The 20,199-nt window shown below is 60.1% G+C and overlaps 1 protein-coding gene across 6 annotated transcripts in view; it reads left to right on the top strand.

Annotated features, from left to right (window-relative positions):
* SHANK1 (SH3 and multiple ankyrin repeat domains 1) overlaps nt 1–19,672 on the top strand; it is a 46,340-nt gene extending 26,668 nt beyond the window's left edge. For 2 of the 6 annotated variants that reach the window (XM_058529940.1, XM_058529942.1), the window contains 8 exons: nt 29–164; nt 438–518; nt 1,064–1,087; nt 1,274–1,342; nt 1,739–1,857; nt 11,945–12,041; nt 13,664–16,751; nt 18,678–19,672. In XM_058529940.1, the coding sequence (XP_058385923.1) occupies nt 29–164; nt 438–518; nt 1,064–1,087; nt 1,274–1,342; nt 1,739–1,857; nt 11,945–12,041; nt 13,664–16,751; nt 18,678–19,392 (4,329 nt within the window). In that variant the 3' untranslated portion in view covers nt 19,393–19,672. The other 4 variants (XR_009216728.1, XM_058529944.1, XM_058529943.1 and 1 more) reach the window with 4 other exon arrangements.
* The last annotated feature ends 527 nt before the right edge of the window (nt 19,673–20,199 follow it).

The following is a 20,199-nucleotide window of genomic DNA, read 5'->3' as shown; positions in this document are numbered from 1 at the left end:
CGGTGTGGTTGGGGTCTCTGTGCCACAGGTGAACGGGCAGAATGTGGTGAAGGTCGGCCACCGACAGGTGGTGAACATGATCCGCCAAGGGGGCAACACACTGATGGTCAAGGTGGTGATGGTTACCAGGCACCCGGACATGGATGAGGCTGTCCACAAGAAAGGTGCTCCTCCCCTACTTGTGTGGCCAGGCTTGGGCGCCCGACTGCCGCCAGACCAAGACCCCCAAGGGCCCTGATGGCCGGTGCCCACCACCAGCCTTCCCTTCCCCGAGTCTGCTTGTTCATGACCCTTCTGGGGAGACACTGAGGCAGGGTCGGCTTAGAATGCTGGTGGCCGCCGTTCTCTGAGCTCTGGGAGCACTGTGCTGGTGAAGGGGGCGTTGCGGGGCTTCTCCCCGTGGTATTGATGCCTGACCCCCACCATCACCTTTTCAGCACCCCAGCAAGCTAAGCGGCTCCCGCCCCCAACCATCTCCCTGCGTTCCAAGTCTATGACCTCAGAGCTGGAGGAGATGGGTGAGCCTCTGGGGCTGCTGGGGTGCCTGGGCGGGAGAGGGGCAGAAGGGGGCTGGACCGTCCCTTGAGTTCGTTAGTGTTGTTAGTGACCAGGGGTCCTCGTCCTCGTCCCCCAGTCCATGGGTCAGACTCTCTGTGGCCTGCGTGTGTCGCTGGGAAGGGGCGTCTGAGAGTCGACTTTCCTCTGTCCTCTTGTATCTGTTTCTCTGTCGGGGGTCTCCCTCCGGGTCTGTACGTCCCTCTCTGGCGGTCCCTGTTTCCCTTCTAGCCCCTCTGCATCTGTCCCCCTTCACGCCCACTCCCATTCTCCATCTCGCCCTCCACCAGCTCCCTGCACCCCACTCACAGAAAGGAAGGCGAGCCCCTCCCTCCAGACAGGCCCCGTGGACCTGGGGGGTCCGGCTGCCCCAGGCAGGGGGCGGGGCGGGCAGCTGGCCCCGCCCACCCCGGGGCCCTGGGGGAGGGGGGCGTTCCAGAGAGGGGGCCCCTCGCCTCCCCCTGAAGTCCTAACTCTTGGCTCCTCTACTGCCTCTCCCCCGGGCTAGTCTCCCCCTGGAAGAAGAAGAGTGGTGAGTGGGCACAGGACTGGCGGGAGGGCCCCGTCCCGACCCCGCCGGCGGACTCGCCCCTCCGCGCCCCCGCCCCTCACGGCCCCACTCGCGCTTGCGCAGCCCGCTGGCCACGCCCACTGGCCGAGCCCGCTCCGCCACGCCCCCAGGGCGCCCTTGGGCTTCATCCGCATCCTTTGCCCACAGAGTACGACCAGCAGCCGGCGCCGGTGCCCAGCATGGAGAAAAAGCGGACCGTGTATCAGATGGCTCTCAGTAAGATGCCCCAGCCCTGCTCCCCGGGCTGCCCAGGGCCCCCGGCCCCACGCCCCTTCCATCCACCTCCCCGTCGTCTTCATCCCCCAGCCTTGCCCCAGTCTGAGCTCCCACCTCTGTCCTCAGCCTCTCTCCCCTCCCTCTGCCTCCCCTCCACCTTCCCTCCCAGGGAGCCTGTCCTATTCGCCGCCCTCACCCCTTCCCATCGCTGGGTCCCGCTTGCTGGGCTAGAGATGGTGTCCCCACCGAGGGCAGTGGTCCACCGGGATGGAGACAGGGGGGCCCAGTTCTGGTTCATGCAAGGTGCTGTGTGGGCTCCGGGCAGCTCTGTCTGTGTGCAAAGCCAAAGCAAACTTCATTTCCCTGTCTCCCCACCCCTCTTCCGCCTCCCCCTAGACAAACTGGATGAAATTTTGGCGGCAGCTCAGCAGACCATCAGTGCAAGTGAGAGTCCTGCGCCTGGTGGCCTTGCGTCCCTGGGCAAACACCGGCCCAAAGGCTTCTTTGCCACTGAGGTAGGCGGCCTGGTCTGGGGAATGGGGGCGTTGCCGGGGGTGGGCGGGCGGGCTAGTGGGAGAAGCTTGGGGGTACACAGGGGTGCACGCGCCGACCTGGAACCTTGATGGCTCTTCCTGCGAACCCTTCCCGACCCCCATGTGTCTCATTCCGGTTCTGGAAGGGCACCACACTTCCTGGAGTCCACTCCTTTCTCCCCACTCCCCACAGGGGGCCTCCTGTCCTTTCTGCTAACCCTCTTCCTCTTCATTCTCCTGCCAAATCCAGTCTCTCTCCATCCTTGCTCTTCACGCCTGCTCCCTCTCTTGGCCCACCTCTCTCTGTCCTACTGCAAGGGTCTCAGGGAAGGTAAGACGATGTCATGGATGGAGATCCCTGGCACAGGCCCAGCGCCTAGTAACAGGTCCTCAACAAGTGGTAGCTGTTAAAATATTAATTATTCTTTGTCTCCGCTCTGCCTACTGTTCCCTACGACAGAGGTTGACCTGGAGCGGGTGTTGGGCATATTTTGGACACTACGTTTTACATGGGTTATCTCATTCCTGCCTTAGGATCATCCTGTGAGGTAGCACAGTTGTTAGCCCATTTACAGAGGGGAAACTGAGGCTCAGAGAGGAAGTCAGGATTTCAACCCAGGCAGTCAGGTGACTGGATCTGTGGTCCAGCCACGGCCCTGGCTCTTCTGGTGGGGCCCTGCTGGTCGCTCCCTGACTGTCCTCCCCACTGGGCTGTGCCCCTTCGTGGGAACACATCCGCCACCAGGCCTGCCATTCCCCCCCCTCCTCTCCAGCCCTCTTCTCCAGAGGTCACACAGAGGTCACACCTGCCCTACCTCTCTTAGTACTTCCTTCTCTGCCCAGGCCCTGCCCTCTGACTACCCTCCAAACCCCTCTTCTCACAGGTCATACCCACCACCTGGTAGCCAAGGAGGCATTTACTCTAAAAAACTGGGTTCTTGGCTTTTGGGGGGCCATGGACCCCTTTATGAGGCTGGGATGGTCCTCAGAATAATGCTTATCAAGGCATAAAATAAAATAACATCAGATAACAAAAGAAGCCAGTTACACTGAAATACAGTTACCAAAATATTTTTTAAGAGCAGAATTTGTGATATGGTAACATTGGGGCCTTTCGGTCAACACATCGGCCAGAGGATCTGGAGGTGGATTTCGCTACTCCAGCTTCAAAGGCACGAGGAGTATATGCACTAGCTCGAGAAATCCACAACCCCTGTGATGGCACACGGACGTGTCGGTGATTTCCACTGGGGACACAGTCACAGGTCTTGCTAAGACTGCCTTGGCTTGTTGCCTACATCCCTAATTGAGGAAATGTTGCATTTTGGTTGGAAAATAATGAAAATAAAAATGTAGTGTTCCCCACCCTCCCCGGCCAAGCATGGTGGCCCCTGAAGTCTATCCACAGCCCCCTAAGGGTCAGACCACCTACACGAGAGAGTCTGGTACTTTTACAAGAACCAGATGCAGGTGGCAAGTTTTGTACCTGCACTCCTAGAATTTCTTTCCGATTTAGAGGCAAAGGGCCCACGGCCACCTCTCTGGGCTCTAGAATCAAAAGTGCATGGGCGGTAGGGCCGGCCAGGCCTGCCTGCAAATCCCGACTTCCTCTAACTTAACTGTGTCACCTGGACCACGCTGGTTAATTTTTCTGCATCTCAGTTTGCTGCTCTGTACAATGGGGCTAACGCCAATCTTGCTGGTTCTTACGAGGATTGAGTGAGATCAACTCCTAGCCCAGCGGGCTCTCGCCAAAGAGTGAGCCCCCCCAGGCGTAAAATAACAAACTGGAGACCCCACCGTGACTCACCAGTGGGGCCAACGGGTGCCTCGGAGACCCCACCACAGCGTATCAGGCTCAGGGAGGAGTCTCTGATAACAGATTAGGGCAAGCCCTGTTTTTATTTATTCAGCAAATGCATGGAGTACCCACCAGGTGCCAGGCAGCCGCGGTACCAGGCCCTCCCTGCGTGAACCGCGGTCACAGGACAGACAAGATCCTGGCTGTCACAGAACTGACCATCTGAGCTCCAAAGACACCCCCAGATGGACCCGGCACAGGCCAATAATAACACCAGCTGCCCGCCCATCCCCAGCTCCTAGATAGGACTCGTAGGCACTCACCTAAGGTCTTGCGAGGGGCCACCCTTTCCTCCTGGTCCTGGAGGGCCTCTTCTTTTCTTCTCTCCCTTCTGGAGTCTGTCCCTGGGCCTTCCCCATCCATTCCTTGCATGTTGGGGGCACTGTCTTCTCCCACCTTCCCACCAGCTATTCTGATCTTTCTCACACTGAGTCAACGCAGAGGGCCCTACCGGACGTTTCTGCGCCTCCATGGCCTCTCTCGCTGTGTGGTCTTGTTTTTCTCTGTGTCTCCATCTCCCATCCATCTCAGCTTCTCTCCTCTCTTCCCTCTCCCCCTCGGACCCCTCTGCACCTAGACCAGGAGGGCAAGCAGGCAGTATGGGGGCTGCCCCGAGGCGTCTTTTCTCAGGCCTGTGCAACAGTCAACCAGAGCAAAATATTGTAGAAGGCGCCACTGTTTGAAAACTTAAGAATTGGGAGATTTCAACCATCCCTGAAAGACACACCCCTGCATAAACCCTAAGGGGGTGGGGAGACCCTCTCATGCCAATATTGGGGGCACAGACCCTGGGCAGTTCCACTGAGGAGGCACCTCCTGGCTCTGTCTCCTCCTAGGGGTCTGTCATCCGTCCATCCATCTGTCCTCCCCTTTGGGTGGCTACTGTCTCTGCTACCTGGTCACTGACCCCCGGGGATCCCCTGTCCCGCCCCCCCATCTCTGTATGGGTGCTGGTTTCAGCCTTTCTCTAGACTCACTTTCTCCCTCTGATTATTTGTACCACACCCTCTTGGTCGCATTCTCTGCCTCTGTCTCTCCCTCTGGGGCCAGCCCTGGCCCTCTCATTTCAGAGCCGCCTGGGCCGGCCTTTCTCTCCTGTCTGGTTGGTCCCTCTTTCTCCCCGTTGCTGTCTCGTTTCCTCTCCTGTCTCTCAGTCTTTGCCTCTCTCCCCTCTGGACCTCCGTCTCTGTCTCTGCCTACCCATCTCTGTCTCCCGCATCTCTCTTTCTCCCCATCTCTTTCTCTGTCTCTCCGTCTGTCTCCCCCTCCACTCTCTCCCCCCTACCCCCTTTCTGGGGCTGTCTTCCTGGTGCAAATTTCCCAGCCCACTGTCAGCCTCCAGCGTGTGCACAGCATCAGGGCACACCCTCAGCATTGAGGCACCAGACCCACAGCCAACCTGAGAGGTGGCACGGGAGGCTGGACCTCGGGCCGACGGGCTGGGGAGGAGTCTGCCCGGCAGCCGGTGACGTCACTTTCACCTGGCGCGCTCTGATTGGCTGCTCCTCCGCGCGGGAGAGGATGCTCGCCCTTTGTGGCTGGAGGTCAGCCTGTCCCACCTTGAGTCAGTCCGCCGACGCCTCCTCAGACGCTGTTATGGCTCCTCCGTCAGTCTGATAGCCCCTCGGCCACTCTGACGCCGCTTAGGTCACGCTAACCCGTTATTTGAGCCCGCCTCTTCCACTTCGAAGTGTCTTCTGTCAGTGTGCCAGCCTGACGCCACCCCTTCACTGTGCCCCCTGTTCAGTCGGGGACACCCTTCCTCTGTCCCTCTGACCCCCATCCTGTCTCTCTGACCCCTCTTTTGTCCCTCTGACCCCTCCCCCATCACTCTGACTCCTCTCCAGTTACTCTAACCCCTCCCCATCACTCTGACCCCCACCCTGTCACTTTGACCCCTGCCCTGTCACTGTGACCCCTGCCCCATCACTGTGACCCCTCCTCTGTCACTTTGACCCTTCTCCTGTCTCTCTGACTCCTCCCCAGTCACTCTGACCCCTCCTCTGTCACTCTGACCCCTCCCCCATCACTGTGACCCCTCCTCTGTCATTTTGATCCCTCTTCTGTCTCTCTGACCCCTCCCCAGTCACTCTGACTCCTCCTCTGTCACTCTGGTCCCTGCCCTGTCCCTCTGACACCCCTCCGATCACTCTGACTCCTCCTTAATCATTCTGCCCCCTCCCCTGTCACTCTGACGCCTCAAAATCACTCTGACCCCCATCCTGTCATTCTGACCCCCTTCCTGTCACTCTGACCCCCGCCCTGTCACTCTGACACCCCTCCTGTCACTCTGACCCCCCTCCTGTCACTCTGACCCCTGCCCTGTCACTCTGACACCCCTCCCGTCACTCTGACCCCCCTCCCGTCACTCTGACCCCCCTCCAGTCACTCTGACCCCCCTCCTGTCACTCTGACCCTGCTCCTGTCACTCTCATTTCCCTCCAGTCACTCTGACCCCCCTCCTGTCACTCTGACCCCTACCCTGTCACTCTGACCCTGCTCCTGTCATTCTGACCCCCCTCCTGTCACTCTGACCCCTACCCTGTCACTCTGACCCCCCTCCAGTCACTCTGACCCCCCTCCTGTCACTCTGACCCCTGCCCTGTCACTCTGACCCCCCTCCCGTCACTCTGACCCTGATCCTGTCACTCTCATTCCCCTCCAGTCACTCTGACCCCCCTCCTGTCACTCTGACCCCCCTCCTGTCACTCTGACCCCCCTCCTGTCACTCTGACCCCCCTCCTGTCACTCTGACCCCCCTCCTGTCACTCTGACCCCCCTCCTGTCACTCTGACCCCTGCCCAGTCACTCTGACCCCCTTCCTGTCACTCTGACCCCTGCCCAGTCACTCTGACCCCCTGCCCTGTCACTCTGACCCCCTGCCCTGTCACTCTGACCCCCCTCCCGTCACTCTGACCCCCCTCCAGTCACTCTGACCCCCCTCCTGTCACTCTGACCCCCCTCCTGTCACTCTGACCCCTGCCCTGTCACTCTGACCCCCCTCCCGTCACTCTGACACCCCTCCCGTCACTCTGACCCCCCTCCAGTCACTCTGACCCCTGCCCTGTCACTCTGACCCCCCTCCTGTCACTCTGACCCCCCTCCAGTCACTCTGACCCCCCTCCTGTCACTCTGACCCTGCTCCTGTCACTCTCATTTCCCTCCAGTCACTCTGACCCCCCTCCTGTCACTCTGACCCCTACCCTGTCACTCTGACCCTGCTCCTGTCATTCTGACCCCCCTCCTGTCACTCTGACCCCTACCCTGTCACTCTGACCCCCCTCCCGTCACTCTGACCCTGATCCTGTCACTCTCATTCCCCTCCAGTCACTCTGACCCCCCTCCTGTCACTCTGACCCCCCTCCTGTCACTCTGACCCCCCTCCAGTCACTCTGACCCCTGCCCAGTCACTCTGACCCCCTTCCTGTCACTCTGACCCCTGCCCAGTCACTCTGACCCCCTGCCCTGTCACTCTGACCCCCCTCCAGTCACTCTGACCCCCCTCCTGTCACTCTGACCCCTGCCCTGTCACTCTGACCCTGCTGCTGTCACTCTGACCCCCCTCCTGTCACTCTGACCCTGCTCCTGTCACTCTCATTCCCCTCCCGTCACTCTGACCCCCCTCCTGTCACTCTGACCCCCCTCCTGTCACTCTGACCCCCCTCCTGTCACTCTCATTCCCCTCCCGTCACTCTGACCCCCCTCCTGTCACTCTCACCCCCCTCCTGTCACTCTCACCCCCCTCCTGTCACTCTGACCCTGCTCCTGTCACTCTCACCCCCCTCCTGTCACTCTCACCCCCCTCCTGTCACTCTGACCCTGCTCCTGTCACTCTCACCCCCCTCCTGTCACTCTCACCCCCCTCCTGTCACTCTCACCCCCCTCCTATCCCTCTGACCGCGCCCGGCCCTCTGACCCCGCCCCCCGCCCCCAGGCCTCATGCAGGATGCTCTGGCACCTTCCCTCCCCCCCCCAGTTTCCTCGCCTGCCCTCCCCAGCCTGGACTCTGTACTCGCCGCCCCCTCCAGCCTGCTCCGCCCCTCTCTGGCCCCTGTCCCTCCTGACTGCACACACGCCCTCCTCTTGGCTCTCCGCACCCGCCTTTCTTCTCCTCTCCTAGTGGACCTTAGGATTTTCCAGCTGCTCCCATCTGTTTCCTCCAACGGCCCCGTAACCTCCTCTTACTCACCGGCTGACCTGGGACACGACCCTTCCCCTCTGATCACAGCCTCTGTCACTGTCATCAGAGTGGGTGTAAGCAACCCTCACGCACGCATCTGCTCGAGGGTCAGTGAGGACTTACACGGGAAGCAGGCCGCAAAGAGGCGGGCACGAAAGTGTCTCCCTTCACTGCCCGCTCCCCTCTCTCTGCACCAAACACAGTCTCTCCGTCTTTTGAGGGGTTCGGCTCGCTGATGCCACACAGATCTTCACCAGCTGCAGGACGGGACGGGAAGCCCACAGGGTGTTTGGGGCTTGGGGAGAAGGGCTTAAGGAGAATGTGGCGGGAAAACGTTCAGCAAAGTCAAGAGGAGTTGGGCAGGCTGAGCATGACTCTCGGAGGAGAGCAGGAGGGGAAGGCCGTCAGAGCGGGCAGGCTTTCAGGAGACCCTGCCTGACGCCTTCTCGGGGCCGCCCCACTGCTGTTTCATGGAGATGTTAGAGGAACAGGACTGGGGTTTTGCCTTCAGGGTGCTCCCCTCATCTTGTCAGAGCGTCTTGTATCACCTCCAATAGTTCTTCATTCTGCCAGAATTTATTGAGCATCTGCTCTGCCCTGGACTGCTGTTCGGCCCTGGGGATGTAGGAATGAACCAGTCCCACAAAGTCATTCCCTTAGAGAATTTACATTTTGGAGGGAGGGGATTTTGCAGAATTAGGTTCTTCTGTATGTAAGAGAAATCTCCAAATAGCAGTGGCTTGAACAAGATAAAGTTTATATCTCTTTCATGTTAAAGAAATCTAGAGTAGGGAGTCCCAGGCAAGTGTGGCAGCCTCTGTGGTCATGAAGACCTTCTTGAAGATCCTTCAAGAAGATCCTTCTTGCTTTCTGCCCCACCATTCTGGACTTGCTTCCAACCACAAAGTCACCTCATAGTCCAATATGGCTGCTGGAGCTCTAGCTATTACACCAGCATTCCAGGTAGTGGGAACAAGGAAGAGTGGAAAGGCAGAAAGGCAAAAGAGGGTGCATTGCTGCTTCTTGGGTTACTAATGAGGCCTCTCAGAAGTAACACACAACACTTCCACTTATGCATCTCGGCCAGCCTTTGTCCTGTGGCCACACCTAGCTGCAAGGGAGGCTGGGAAATGCAGTCTCTGAATAGGTGCCAAATAAGATTGGGGTTTTCTTACGAAGGAAGAAGAGTAGAATGGGTATTGGGTAGGCTACATGTCCATGGAGACAGACAATAAACAAGCCAAGAAATAATTATAATGACTCTAAACTGGGTAAGTGGAGGGAGTTATAATGCAGAGTAACAGAAGGAAGCCTATCCAGGGAAGAGCCATCTGAAACTACCAGATCCCATCCAACATCACCCTCCTACCGCCTGTCTGACCTCCTCCCCCACCCCTAGCCCCTCGCTCACCCACTCCAGTCACACTGGCCTCCTGACTATTCCTGGAGCACACCAGGCTCACTTCTACCTCAGGACCTTTGCACTTGCTGTTCCCTCTGCTTGGCATGCTCTTCCGCTGGACATATGCATGGCTCTCTCCTCCAGGAGTTGGCTCAAATGATACCTTCTCAGTGAGGCCTCCTTTGCCTGCCTTATTTTAATTACGCTCTCCCTCTCTCTCGTCCCTTACCTCCATCTGACCCATGGTGTATTTTACTAATTTATTTTGTTTATGGTCTGCCTGCCCTTCACGTGGGCAGGGACTTTTGTCTGTTTTGTTTCCAGCTGCATCTGCAGCATCTGGAACAGTCTTTGGCCTGGATCAGGTGCTCAGTACATATTTGTGGAATGAAAAGTGTTCTATGAAAGTCTAGAACAGCGCTGTCCAATAGAACTTTCTAGATGATGGAAATGTTCTACATCTGCCCTGTCCAACACGGGGAGCCACCAGCCGCATGTGACGACCGAATGCTTGAAATGTGGCCAATGCAATGGAGGGAGGCAATTTTAAATTTTAATTGATTTTAAGTAATTGAAATTTACACCTGAATGGCTAGTGGCTACTGTGTTGGGCAGTGCAGGCCTAGCGGAGGGGGTGGCCAGGCCAGGGTGAGGGGCTGGGATGACCGGGAGTTTTCCAAAGCAGAGCACGAGGAAAGGATGTTCCATGCAGAGGGAACAGCATATACTGAGAAACAGCACAGGGAATTCAGAGACTGGGGAGTGGTTAGAGCTAGGCGGTAGGAGGGGGCATGGTGGGAAGTGAGGGCCTCGAGGGCCACATCCCAAAGGTGGGACTTCACCCGGAGAGGCTTTCCTTTCACTGCACATCTGGTCTCAAAGATGGAGGGACCGGCCTGGTGGCGCAGCGGTTAAGTGCGCATTCTCTGCTTCAGCACCTGGGGTTCGCAGGTTCGGATCCCGGGCGTGCACCGACACACTGCTTGGCAAGCCATGCTGTGGGGGCGTCCCATATAAAGTGGAGGAAGATGGGCACAGATGTTAGCTCAGGGCCAATCTTCCTCAGGAAAAAAAAAATATGGAGAAGGGAGACATATGGGGTCACCTGGCGGAAGCAAGGAGTCAGGGCCGTACGGTGCCTGCTGCTGACTCATTTTCATTCAGTTCCTCATTCATTTGACGTGAGCTTGTAGAACATCAGGCCCCATTTGGGAACTGGGGACCCAGCTTGAACAAGACCGACAAAGTCGCTACCCTTTGGCCTTTGTGAGCCCCTCCCTCCTAAAAAAAAAAAAAGCTTAAAAATCTGTATTTTATGACTGTGTGGGTGCAAAGAGGAATATTATCCAGGTCGGATGATATCCTTTTTTTCCTTCTGATTTTAGCATCAATTAAAACATTTCCCCTAAAAGTATGGCAGGCCCTAGACACTGTACCCAGGGAGCCTGGGATGATATATGGTGCGTTCAGAGAGGGAGGGAGACAGACAGTGAGCAGGTAAGCCAGAGCATTTCAGACGGAGAGAAGGGCCAGGAAGAAAACAGGACGGGGAAACAGTAGACGGAGATGGCAGGGGACAGTCGAGTGGAGGACGTACAGATGGGAAGAACCTGTGAGCATCAGGGGGAAAACCACTGCAGAGGGAAGGCCAGGTCTTGCAAGTGTTCTAAAGCAGGGACGGACCTTGGGGCCCCGGAGGAGCAGGAGAAGGTGTCCGTGGTGGGACCCGCGTGAGCAAGTGGGAGATGCAGGCGCGGCTTGATCCTGCAGCGGGTCTCAGTCTGGGTTTCCTACAATCGAAGCCTGAGATAGGGGTTCCTGTGCCAGCGGTTTGCTAAGGGGGAAGGCAGGGTGGGCCGCGGGGGTCAGCTAACCTGGTCCCCGCTAGAGTCTGTCCCTCAGCATGATTCCCCCCGGGAGCTCTGGAGTGTGAATTGCACGACGGGGTTAATCCTGCCTTGGACCTCCGTGTCGTCAGTTTGTGGCTGCGAGCTGCTCCCAGAAGTGGGGGCACGTAACTGCTTGGGCACGTCAGCTCCTTTGGGGAAGGGTGATTCTTCCGAGCGAGGTGCAGCTGAGAGCCGCAGGCAGGTGACACCCACAGCAGCTGGGGATGGGCACAGCATCCCGGCCAAGGGCATCCGGGCGGGCGCCGGCAGTGTCTACTGCAGGGGACATTGTAGACCAGAGTTGAGAATTCGGATCCCCTCCTAACTGATAGGGGATGTGACTGTAGGATTTTAAGCAGGGCAAGAACAGGATCTGATTTATTTTTGAAAGATCCCTCTGACTCTTGTGTGGAGAGCAGACCAGAAAGGGGTGAGGGGACAAGGTGGGCAGCTGGGAGACAAGAGGCTACTGCAGCCGTCCAAGCAATCGATGAGAAAAGGGACCAGATGAGTGATCAGTATGGGAAGCAGAGCAAACAGGGTTGATTGATAACCTGCTTTCTTTTCCTTTCTCTCACCCCGCCGCCCGGACTCAGAAACCTTTCCCTCCCCCAGAATTCCCTTCCACCTCCTCCACGCCCCTCTCCCTTCCTGCCGAGGCTTGCAGAAGGGTGGGGGCCCTGACTGATCTTTCTTTGCTCTCTTTTCTCTCTCCTCCCCTGACGGCCGCCCCAAAGTCGAGCTTCGATCCCCACCACCGCTCCCAGCCAAGTTATGAACGTCCTTCTTACCTGCCTCCAGGACCTGGGCTTATGCTCCGGCAAAAATCTATCGGTATGTCCCCCGGAGGGGTGTGAGAGATGTTGGTGGGGGAGGGGAGGCTGGGAGGGTGACGGTTTACGGGGAGGGGACAAGGGATCCTGGATCCTACTTCCGTATGTGACCACAGTTCCATCCAGTTGGGCAAAGAGCTCAGGGTTGGTCGCTGGGCAAACCTGGGTTCGAATCATGACTCGTGTGCATCCCAGCTGTGTGACCTGGGGCAGGTGGCTTCCCGTCTCTGAGCCTCTGGCTCTGCGTCTAGAAAATGGGGACATGATTGCCCCTGCCTGGATGCAGTGAGTTGAAGCCCCCACCACAGACCTTGGTCCCTTCTCTCTTATACCTGACTCCATTCATTCATTCATTCATTCATTCATTCATTCTACAGATGTTTATTGTGCACCTTCCATATGCCAGGCATTGTCCTAGACTCCTGGGGATACATCCGTGAACAAAACAGACTAAAGGGTCCTGCCCTCATGGACCTTTCTTCCTAGTAGGGGAAGGCAGGCAACAGATTATAAGGAGACGAAACAAGAAAATTATATAGTATGTTAACAGTGGAAAGTGCCGTGGAAAAAAAAAAAGTAGAGTTAAAGAGAGAGATCAGGGACGATGGGGGGCACGCTTGAGCTAAAACTTGGAGAGGAGGCAGGGAGCCATGGGCATATCTGGAGGGAAGGCATTCCAGGCAGCGGGAACGGCCAGTGCAAAGGTCCTGAGGCAGGACTGAGCTGCCGTTCACTGAGATGGGGGAGACCGTGGGCGGGGAGGAGATGAGGAGGCGGGTTTGAGATGCCAGGGAGACGTCCACGAGGATGCCGCGTTTGGAGGTAGGAGCCTGGAGCTCAGGGGAGAGGATCGGGCCCCAGGGAAATGTGGGGTCTTCAGCTGAGGGGTGGTGAATGGAGCCTCCATGCTGGTTGAGATCAGCAAGGGAGACAGAGTGGTCGAGGGCGAAGAGGGTCAAAGACTGAGCCCTGATAGTCACAAGTAGGCAGAAGACTTCACTATTCCAACCCTCTCCAAGTCGTTCTGCCCGTTAGATCTAGCTTCTCCCCACTTCCAGCGTCCGCTGCCCACCGTCTGTGGCTCTACCCATATCTCTTCATTCACCGAATATCGCTTGCCTATCAATGGGCTCCCTCTTTTAAACGTTAGCCTCATCTGTCGGTGAGATCACAGGTTTGATGTGCTAATTACATTTCTCTTCTGCATAAACGTGAAAAGAAATCTCTAACTGTGCACATAAACATGCTATCTCTTCCCCGCTCAAGGCACTTTTGCTGACCCCAAGCCACCATTAGCATATACTGGGCGTTTGTGCAAGGTAGAACAAAAAAAAGCGCCCCCTCCTGGCCTGGGGAGGAAGTTCAGCTGAATTTCGCCACCCCCTCTCTTGCTCCCTCTGCTGTTCGCTGTTGTGCAGTGCACAAACCTGTTTGACGGTATCGAGCGGGACTGGGATTTATCACAGCTGGGGAAACTCTAATCTAAGCCATGTGAAGTTCTTAACAGATGCTGGGTGTCATTATTATTACTATTATTTCTTGGTATTGGAGTTCTATGGGATGGGGAGCAGGGAGACACCCCTCACCCCAGGCCCGGCTCCTGCATCCTCTGTGTCTTCCCAGGGGCTGCAGAAGATGAGAGACCCTACCTAGCACCCCCAGCCATGAAGTTCAGCCGCAGCCTGTCGGTGCCTGGTTCGGAGGACATCCCCCCGCCGCCCACCACGTCCCCCCCGGAGCCCCCCTACAGCACACCTCCGGCCCCCTCCTCCTCCGGCCGCCTCACCCCCTCCCCGCGGGGAGGACACTTCAACCCCAGCTCGGGTGGTCCCCTCCCCGCCTCTTCCCCTTCATCCTTTGACGGGCCCGCCCCTCCCGACACCCGCGTGGGGGGCCGAGAGAAGAGCCTGTACCACGGCGGGCCCCTGCCCCCTGCCCTCCACCACCCGCCCCACCACCACCACCACCACGCGCCGCCCCCGCAGCCCCACCACCACCACGCCCACCCGCCGCACCCCCCGGAGATGGAGACGGGCGGCTCCCCCGACGACCCCCCGCCGCGCTTGGCGCTGGGGCCGCAGCCCAGCCTGCGCGGCTGGCGCGGCGGCGGGCCCAGCGCGACCCCGGGGGCCCCGTCCCCGGCGCACCACGGCGGCGGGGGCGCGGGCGGCGGCCCCCCCCAGGCGCCGGCCCTGCGCTACTTCCAGCTGCCCCCCCGGGCGGCCAGTGCGGCCATGTACGTGCCCGCCCGCTCCGGCCGCGGGCGCAAGGGCCCGTTGGTCAAGCAGACCAAAGTGGAAGGCGAGCCCCAGAAGGGCGGCGGCCTCCCGCCCGCGCCCTCGCCCGCGCCCCCGGCGTCCCCGCAGCCGCCGCCGGCCGCCGCGCCCTCGGAGAAGAGCTCCATCCCCATCCCCACCATCATCATCAAGGCCCCGTCCACCAGCAGCAGCGGCCGCAGCAGCCAGGGCAGCAGCACCGAGGCCGAGCCCCCCGGCCAGCCCGAGGCCGCCGGCGGCTCCGCCGCGCCCAGCCCCGCCCCGGCCCTGTCGCCCGTGCCGCCGTCCCCGTCGCCCGTGCCCACCCCCGCGTCGCCCAGCGGCCCGGCCACCCTCGACTTCACCAGCCAGTTCGGGGCGGCCCTGGTGGGCGCGGCCCGCAGAGAGGGGGGCTGGCAGAACGAGGCGCGCCGGCGCTCCACGCTCTTCCTCTCCACCGACGCGGGGGACGACGAGGGCGGCGACGGCGCGCTGGGCGCGGGGGCGCCCCCGGGCCCCCGGCTGCGCCACTCCAAGTCCATCGACGAGGGCATGTTCTCCGCCGAGCCCTACCTGCGGCTGGAGCCTGCGGCCGCCGCGACTGGTGGCGGCTACGGGGGCTACGGAGCCGGGGGCCGCGCCTACGCGGCCGGCGCGGGCAGCAGCGCCTTCACCAGCTTCCTGCCGCCGCGCCCCCTGGTCCACCCGCTGACCGGCAAGGCCCTGGACCCCGCCTCCCCGCTCGGGCTGGCCCTGGCCGCCCGAGAGCGCGCGCTGAAGGAGTCCTCGGAGGGCGGTGGCGCCCCCCAGCCCCCTCCAAGGCCCCCATCGCCCCGCTACGAGGCCCCGCCGCCCACGCCGCACCACCACTCGCCCCACGCCCACCATGAGCCCGTGCTGCGTCTCTGGGGGGCTCCCCCACCCGACCCCGCCCGCCGGGAGCTGGGGTACCGGGCGGGGCTGGGCAGCCAGGAGAAGTCCCTCCCGGCCAGCCCGCCGGCTGCGCGACGCTCCTTGCTGCACCGCCTGCCCCCCACCGCCCCTGGGGTCGGGCCCCTCCTGCTGCAGCTGGGGCCCGAGCCCCCCGCCCCGCACCCCGGGGTGAGCAAGGCCTGGAGGGCCGGGGCCCCCGAGGAGCCCGAGCGCCTGCCCCTCCATGTGCGGTTCCTCGAGAACTGCCAGCCCCGGGCCACTGGGGCGGGTGGAAGGGGCCCCCCCTCGGAGGACGGGCCGGGGGTCCCGCCGCCCAGCCCACGCCGGTCCGTGCCCCCCTCGCCGACCTCTCCGCGGGGCAGTGAAGAAAACGGGCTGCCCCTCCTAGTCCTGCCGCCCCCCGCCCCCTCGGTGGATGTGGAAGATGGCGAATTCCTCTTCGTGGAACCACTGCCCCCGCCCCTGGAGTTCTCCAACAGCTTCGAGAAGCCCGAGTCACCCCTCACGCCGGGGCCCCCCCACCCGCTGCCGGACCCACCGACCCCGACCACCCCGTTGCCCCCTGTGCCAGCCCCTGCCGTCGCCGCCGCCCCGCCCACCCTGGACTCCACCGCCTCCAGCCTGACTTCCTATGACAGTGAGGTGGCCACGCTAACCCAGGGGGCCCCCGCCGCGTCTGGGGACCCCGCTCCGCCAGGTCCACCGGCCCCGGCCGCCCCGGCTCCCCCCGCGCCACAGCCTGGCCCAGACCCTCCGCCTGGCACGGATTCTGGTATTGAGGAGGTAGACAGTCGGAGTAGCAGTGACCACCCTCTGGAGACGATCAGCAGCGCGTCCACTCTGAGCAGCCTGTCTGCCGAAGGCGCTGGCCCCGCAGGGGGCGCTGGCCCCGGCGGTGGGGCCGGTGTGGCCAGTGGGCCGGAGCTTCTGGACACGTATGTGGCCTACCTGGACGGCCAGGCCTTCGGAGGGAGCGGTCCTCCAGGCCCCCCCTATCCCCCGCAGCTCATGACTCCTTCTAAGCTCCGGGGCCGGGCACTGGGGGCCAGCGGAGGCCTGCGGCCCAGCCCCAGCGGGGGACTCCGAGACCCTGTCACTCCCACCAGTCCCACTGTCTCCGTGACAGGGGCTGGAACTGATGGGCTGCTGGCCCTGAGTGGTTGCTCGGGACCCTCGACGGTGGGTGTGGCCGGGGGTCCGGTGGCTGTCGAGCCAGAAGGCCCACCAGTGCCCTTGCCGTCGGCGTCCTCCCTGCCTCGGAAGCTGCTGCCCTGGGAGGAAGGCCCAGGCCCACCGCCACCACCCCTGCCCGGGCCCCTGGCCCAGCCTCAGGCCTCAGCCTTGGCCACAGTAAAAGCCAGCATCATCAGTGAACTCAGCTCCAAGCTTCAGCAGTTTGGGGGTTCCTCGGCAGCTGGGGGCGCTCTGCCTTGGGCCCGGGGAGGCAGCGGGGCAAGCGGGGACAGCCACCACGGGGGACCCACCTACGTCCCCGAGAGGACCTCTTCCCTGCAGCGGCAGAGGTGAGCAGGGGCTAGCGGTTGGCAGTGGAGGCCAGAGGCGCGGGTGCTGTGGGTACCAGCATCCGCCTTCCCCATAGCTGTGTCCCTTTAGGGTGCCAGGTGGCAGAAAGAAAACAGACACCAGGCTGGTTTGCAGAAGTTTGTCCTCCAGGAAACATGGTTTTGAAGATACTTTAAACTTTCTGTTATCTCAGTAGCTTTGGTGGTGTCTTCCCATCACCATGGCAACCCACACCCCATGATGAAGAAAAAGAGTTATTAACAAAGGAGCCTGAAGCACAGCTTGCTGATGTCTGTCTCCTTGGTGGGGTGTCAGTTCTGACAGTCTCTGGAATCTCCGAGTCCCTTGAACCCACTGTGGCTGAAGATGAGATGCTCTAGGGCACAGAGGTTATGAGCCTGGTTCTGGAGCCGGGCTTCTTGGGGCCCCGTCCCAGCCCTGCACTTTCTAACTGGGCGGCCTTAGGCAAAGGAATCCACCTCTCTGTAGAAGGGGGACAGCATAGGACCCACCTGAAAGGGTTTTGGAGAGGATTAAATGTGGGCTGTTGTATGACATGGAGGAGGGGAGAGGCCTCTGATAAAAGCTCAGGGAGTATAGATAGGGAAATAGGAGAAGACGCAGAAGTTTCTCAAAGCAGCCAGCTAGCTGGGATCGCTGCGAAGTTCGAGCTCATTCAAGATCTTTTAGTCTTAAAGAAAGCAGACTCACGTTCCTGATTCAGACACACAGAGAGTGGGGAGAGCTTTTTTCATCCCCTTCATCTGCAGAGCTCGTTCTAATTCTGTTTGAGGGTCTCAAGTTCTTGTGGTTGATCTTCAAATGCGGTTTTATCAAGCCTTTGAGATCTTAAGGCAACTCCTTGATTATTCCTAAGTATTCTGGCTAGAGGAGAGGAGACTTAACTTAGTCCACAGATGCACCAGTTATTAATTGATCACCTGCTATATGCTGGGTGCCCTTCTGGGTGAGAGGGACCCCACAGTGGACGAGGCAGGCAAAACGCTGCCCTCAGAGATCTCATGGTCTAATGAGGTAGGAGTGAGGGCCAGACAGGAAACAAAATAATTGCAGTCATCCTAGGGGGAAAAATGCAATAATGGGATGGTTAGAGAAGGTCTCTCAAATAACCAGCAAGGTGAGCAGAGACTGGAGGAGGGTACGTGGGGGAAGAGTAAGCTAGGCAGAGGGAACAGTCAGTGCAAAGGCCCTGAGGCAGGACTGTTCTGGAGGGAGCTAAAGGGATGAGGGGAACCTTTTTCTCCCCTTGTTTCTTCTCTTTTTCATCTCCCTCTCCTCATCTCTCTCTCTCTCTCTTTGTTCCCTGCCCCCTTCCATCTCTCTCCCTGGAATGCTCACTCTCTTTTTGTTCCTCTCTCACCGTCTCCGTGTCTTCCACTCTGCTATGACTGGCCATAACCCGACAGGCAGTATAGAGTAGTGGTTAAGAGCTCAGACTTTGGTGCTATTTAACTGGGCTCTGCCACTTCCTGGCTGTGTGTCCTTAGGCAAGTTACTTAACCTCTCTGTGCTGCTGCTGATGATAATAATAGTAACCTGCATCAGGGCTGTCGTGGGGATTAAATTGAGATGCGATCATGTAAAGCACTCGGAACAATGCCTGGCACACGTGAGCATCAGTAAGTGGTGGCGATTAATATTATTATCACTTAATGTCTCTTTTTCTTTCATCTCTCTTGACTGTCACCCTCTCCCTGTCCTCTCATTTTTTCTCCCTTCATTTCTGTCCTCACATCCATCTGACCCCCCTCACTCCTCCTATCTCTTCCCATCTCTTTCCTCCATCTCTCCCCCCGGCCCCCGTCTCTCTTCCTCTCTCCCTATATCTTGACCTCTGCCTCTCTCTCATCCCGCCCTTGCCCCCCAAACCTCTCCCCCACCCCCGCCCCCTTGTCACATTCCAGACTCTCCGAAGACTCCCAGTCCTCGATCCTCTCCAGACCCGTCAGCAGCCTGTTCCAGAACTGGCCCAAACCGCCCTTGCCACCACTCCCCACGGGAACCGGGGTCTCCCCGTCAGCCGCTGCGGCCCCGGGGGCCACCTCACCCTCGGCCGCCTCCTCCACGTCCACCCGCCACCTCCAGGGCGTGGAGTTCGAGATGCGGCCGCCTCTGCTCCGCCGGGCCCCCAGCCCCTCGCTGCTGCCCGCCTCTGAACACAAGGTCAGCCCTGCGCCCCGGCCCTCGTCCCTGCCCATCCTGCCTTCCGGACCCCTCTATCCGGGCCTCTTTGACATCCGCGGCTCCCCCACCGGAGGGGCAGGAGGCTCGGCCGACCCCTTCGCCCCTGTCTTTGTGCCGCCGCACCCCGGGATGTCCGGGGGGCTTGGTGGAGCCGTGTCAGGGGCCTCCCGGTCCCTCTCACCGACCCGCCTGCTTTCGCTGCCCCCGGACAAGCCGTTCGGCGCTAAACCTCTGGGCTTCTGGACCAAGTTCGACGTGGCTGATTGGCTGGAGTGGCTGGGCTTGGCGGAGCACCGGGCCCGCTTCCTGGACCACGAGATCGACGGCTCCCACCTGCCCGCCTTGACCAAGGAGGATTATGTCGATCTGGGTGTGACCAGGGTGGGCCACCGCATGAACATCGACCGGGCTCTCAAATTTTTCCTGGAGAGGTGATGGCTGGCCTGGACGGACCAGCCCGTCCAAGGACCCTGGAGCCTGCTGGCCTCTTGACCTCTGACTCCTGACCTTGTCCTTCTCTCCCCTGGGCCAGGGACTCTGCTGAAACTGCGCCCTGCCCTGTCTCCCAAGGCCGGAGGTCACCAGGTGGCCTGATCCCGGCCAGACATTTGCACCTCACAGGAGGGGGCAGCTGACACCAGATTGTGTGTGTGTGAAGCGGGGAGCGGAGGGGGGGATGGAAGAAGTCACAGAGAGGGATGGCGAAGGAGGGAAGGGTCGATTCTGGGGAGGGGGGACAGCCAGAGCCATAGAGGGTCAGCCCTGAGCCTGAGTGGATGGGGGTCGTTCCCCAGGCCGCAGGGGAAGGGGGTGCCCTCAGATTCCACCATGTGCCGCCCCTCGACAACCTTTCCCCCCTCTCCAGGCCCCTCGCTCTCCCGCCTTCCCCTCTCCCCAGCACACACAGCAGCCCCTCGCCTCTTGCACGCTCCTTTGCACGCCTGCTCGCCTCTCTCCCCCCCGGGCTACAATTTTGCACAAATTTGCCCTCTGGCTGTCTTGCACACTCGGCCTTCGCTTCCAGGTTGGGAGGCCCTCTCAGCTCTGACACACGCTGTTTCTCTCGTACGCATTGCATTTCTCTGCCCACACTCCAGGCTCTTGCTGTCTCAAACTCTTGCTTGCACGCTCATTCCTTGGCGCCTTCCATGACACACCTCACTTCTGAAAATCTCTGGACCCTTGGTGCAGACACACTTGGGACACCCCTTCCCTCACCCACTCACGGACTCTGTGCACACG

Source organism: Diceros bicornis, chromosome 34 (genome assembly GCF_020826845.1).
Source record: "Diceros bicornis minor isolate mBicDic1 chromosome 34, mDicBic1.mat.cur, whole genome shotgun sequence".
Taxonomy (NCBI): Eukaryota; Metazoa; Chordata; class Mammalia; order Perissodactyla; family Rhinocerotidae; genus Diceros; species Diceros bicornis.
Note: the sequence above shows the minus strand (reverse complement) of the source record. Positions and strands in the feature narration are given on the sequence as shown.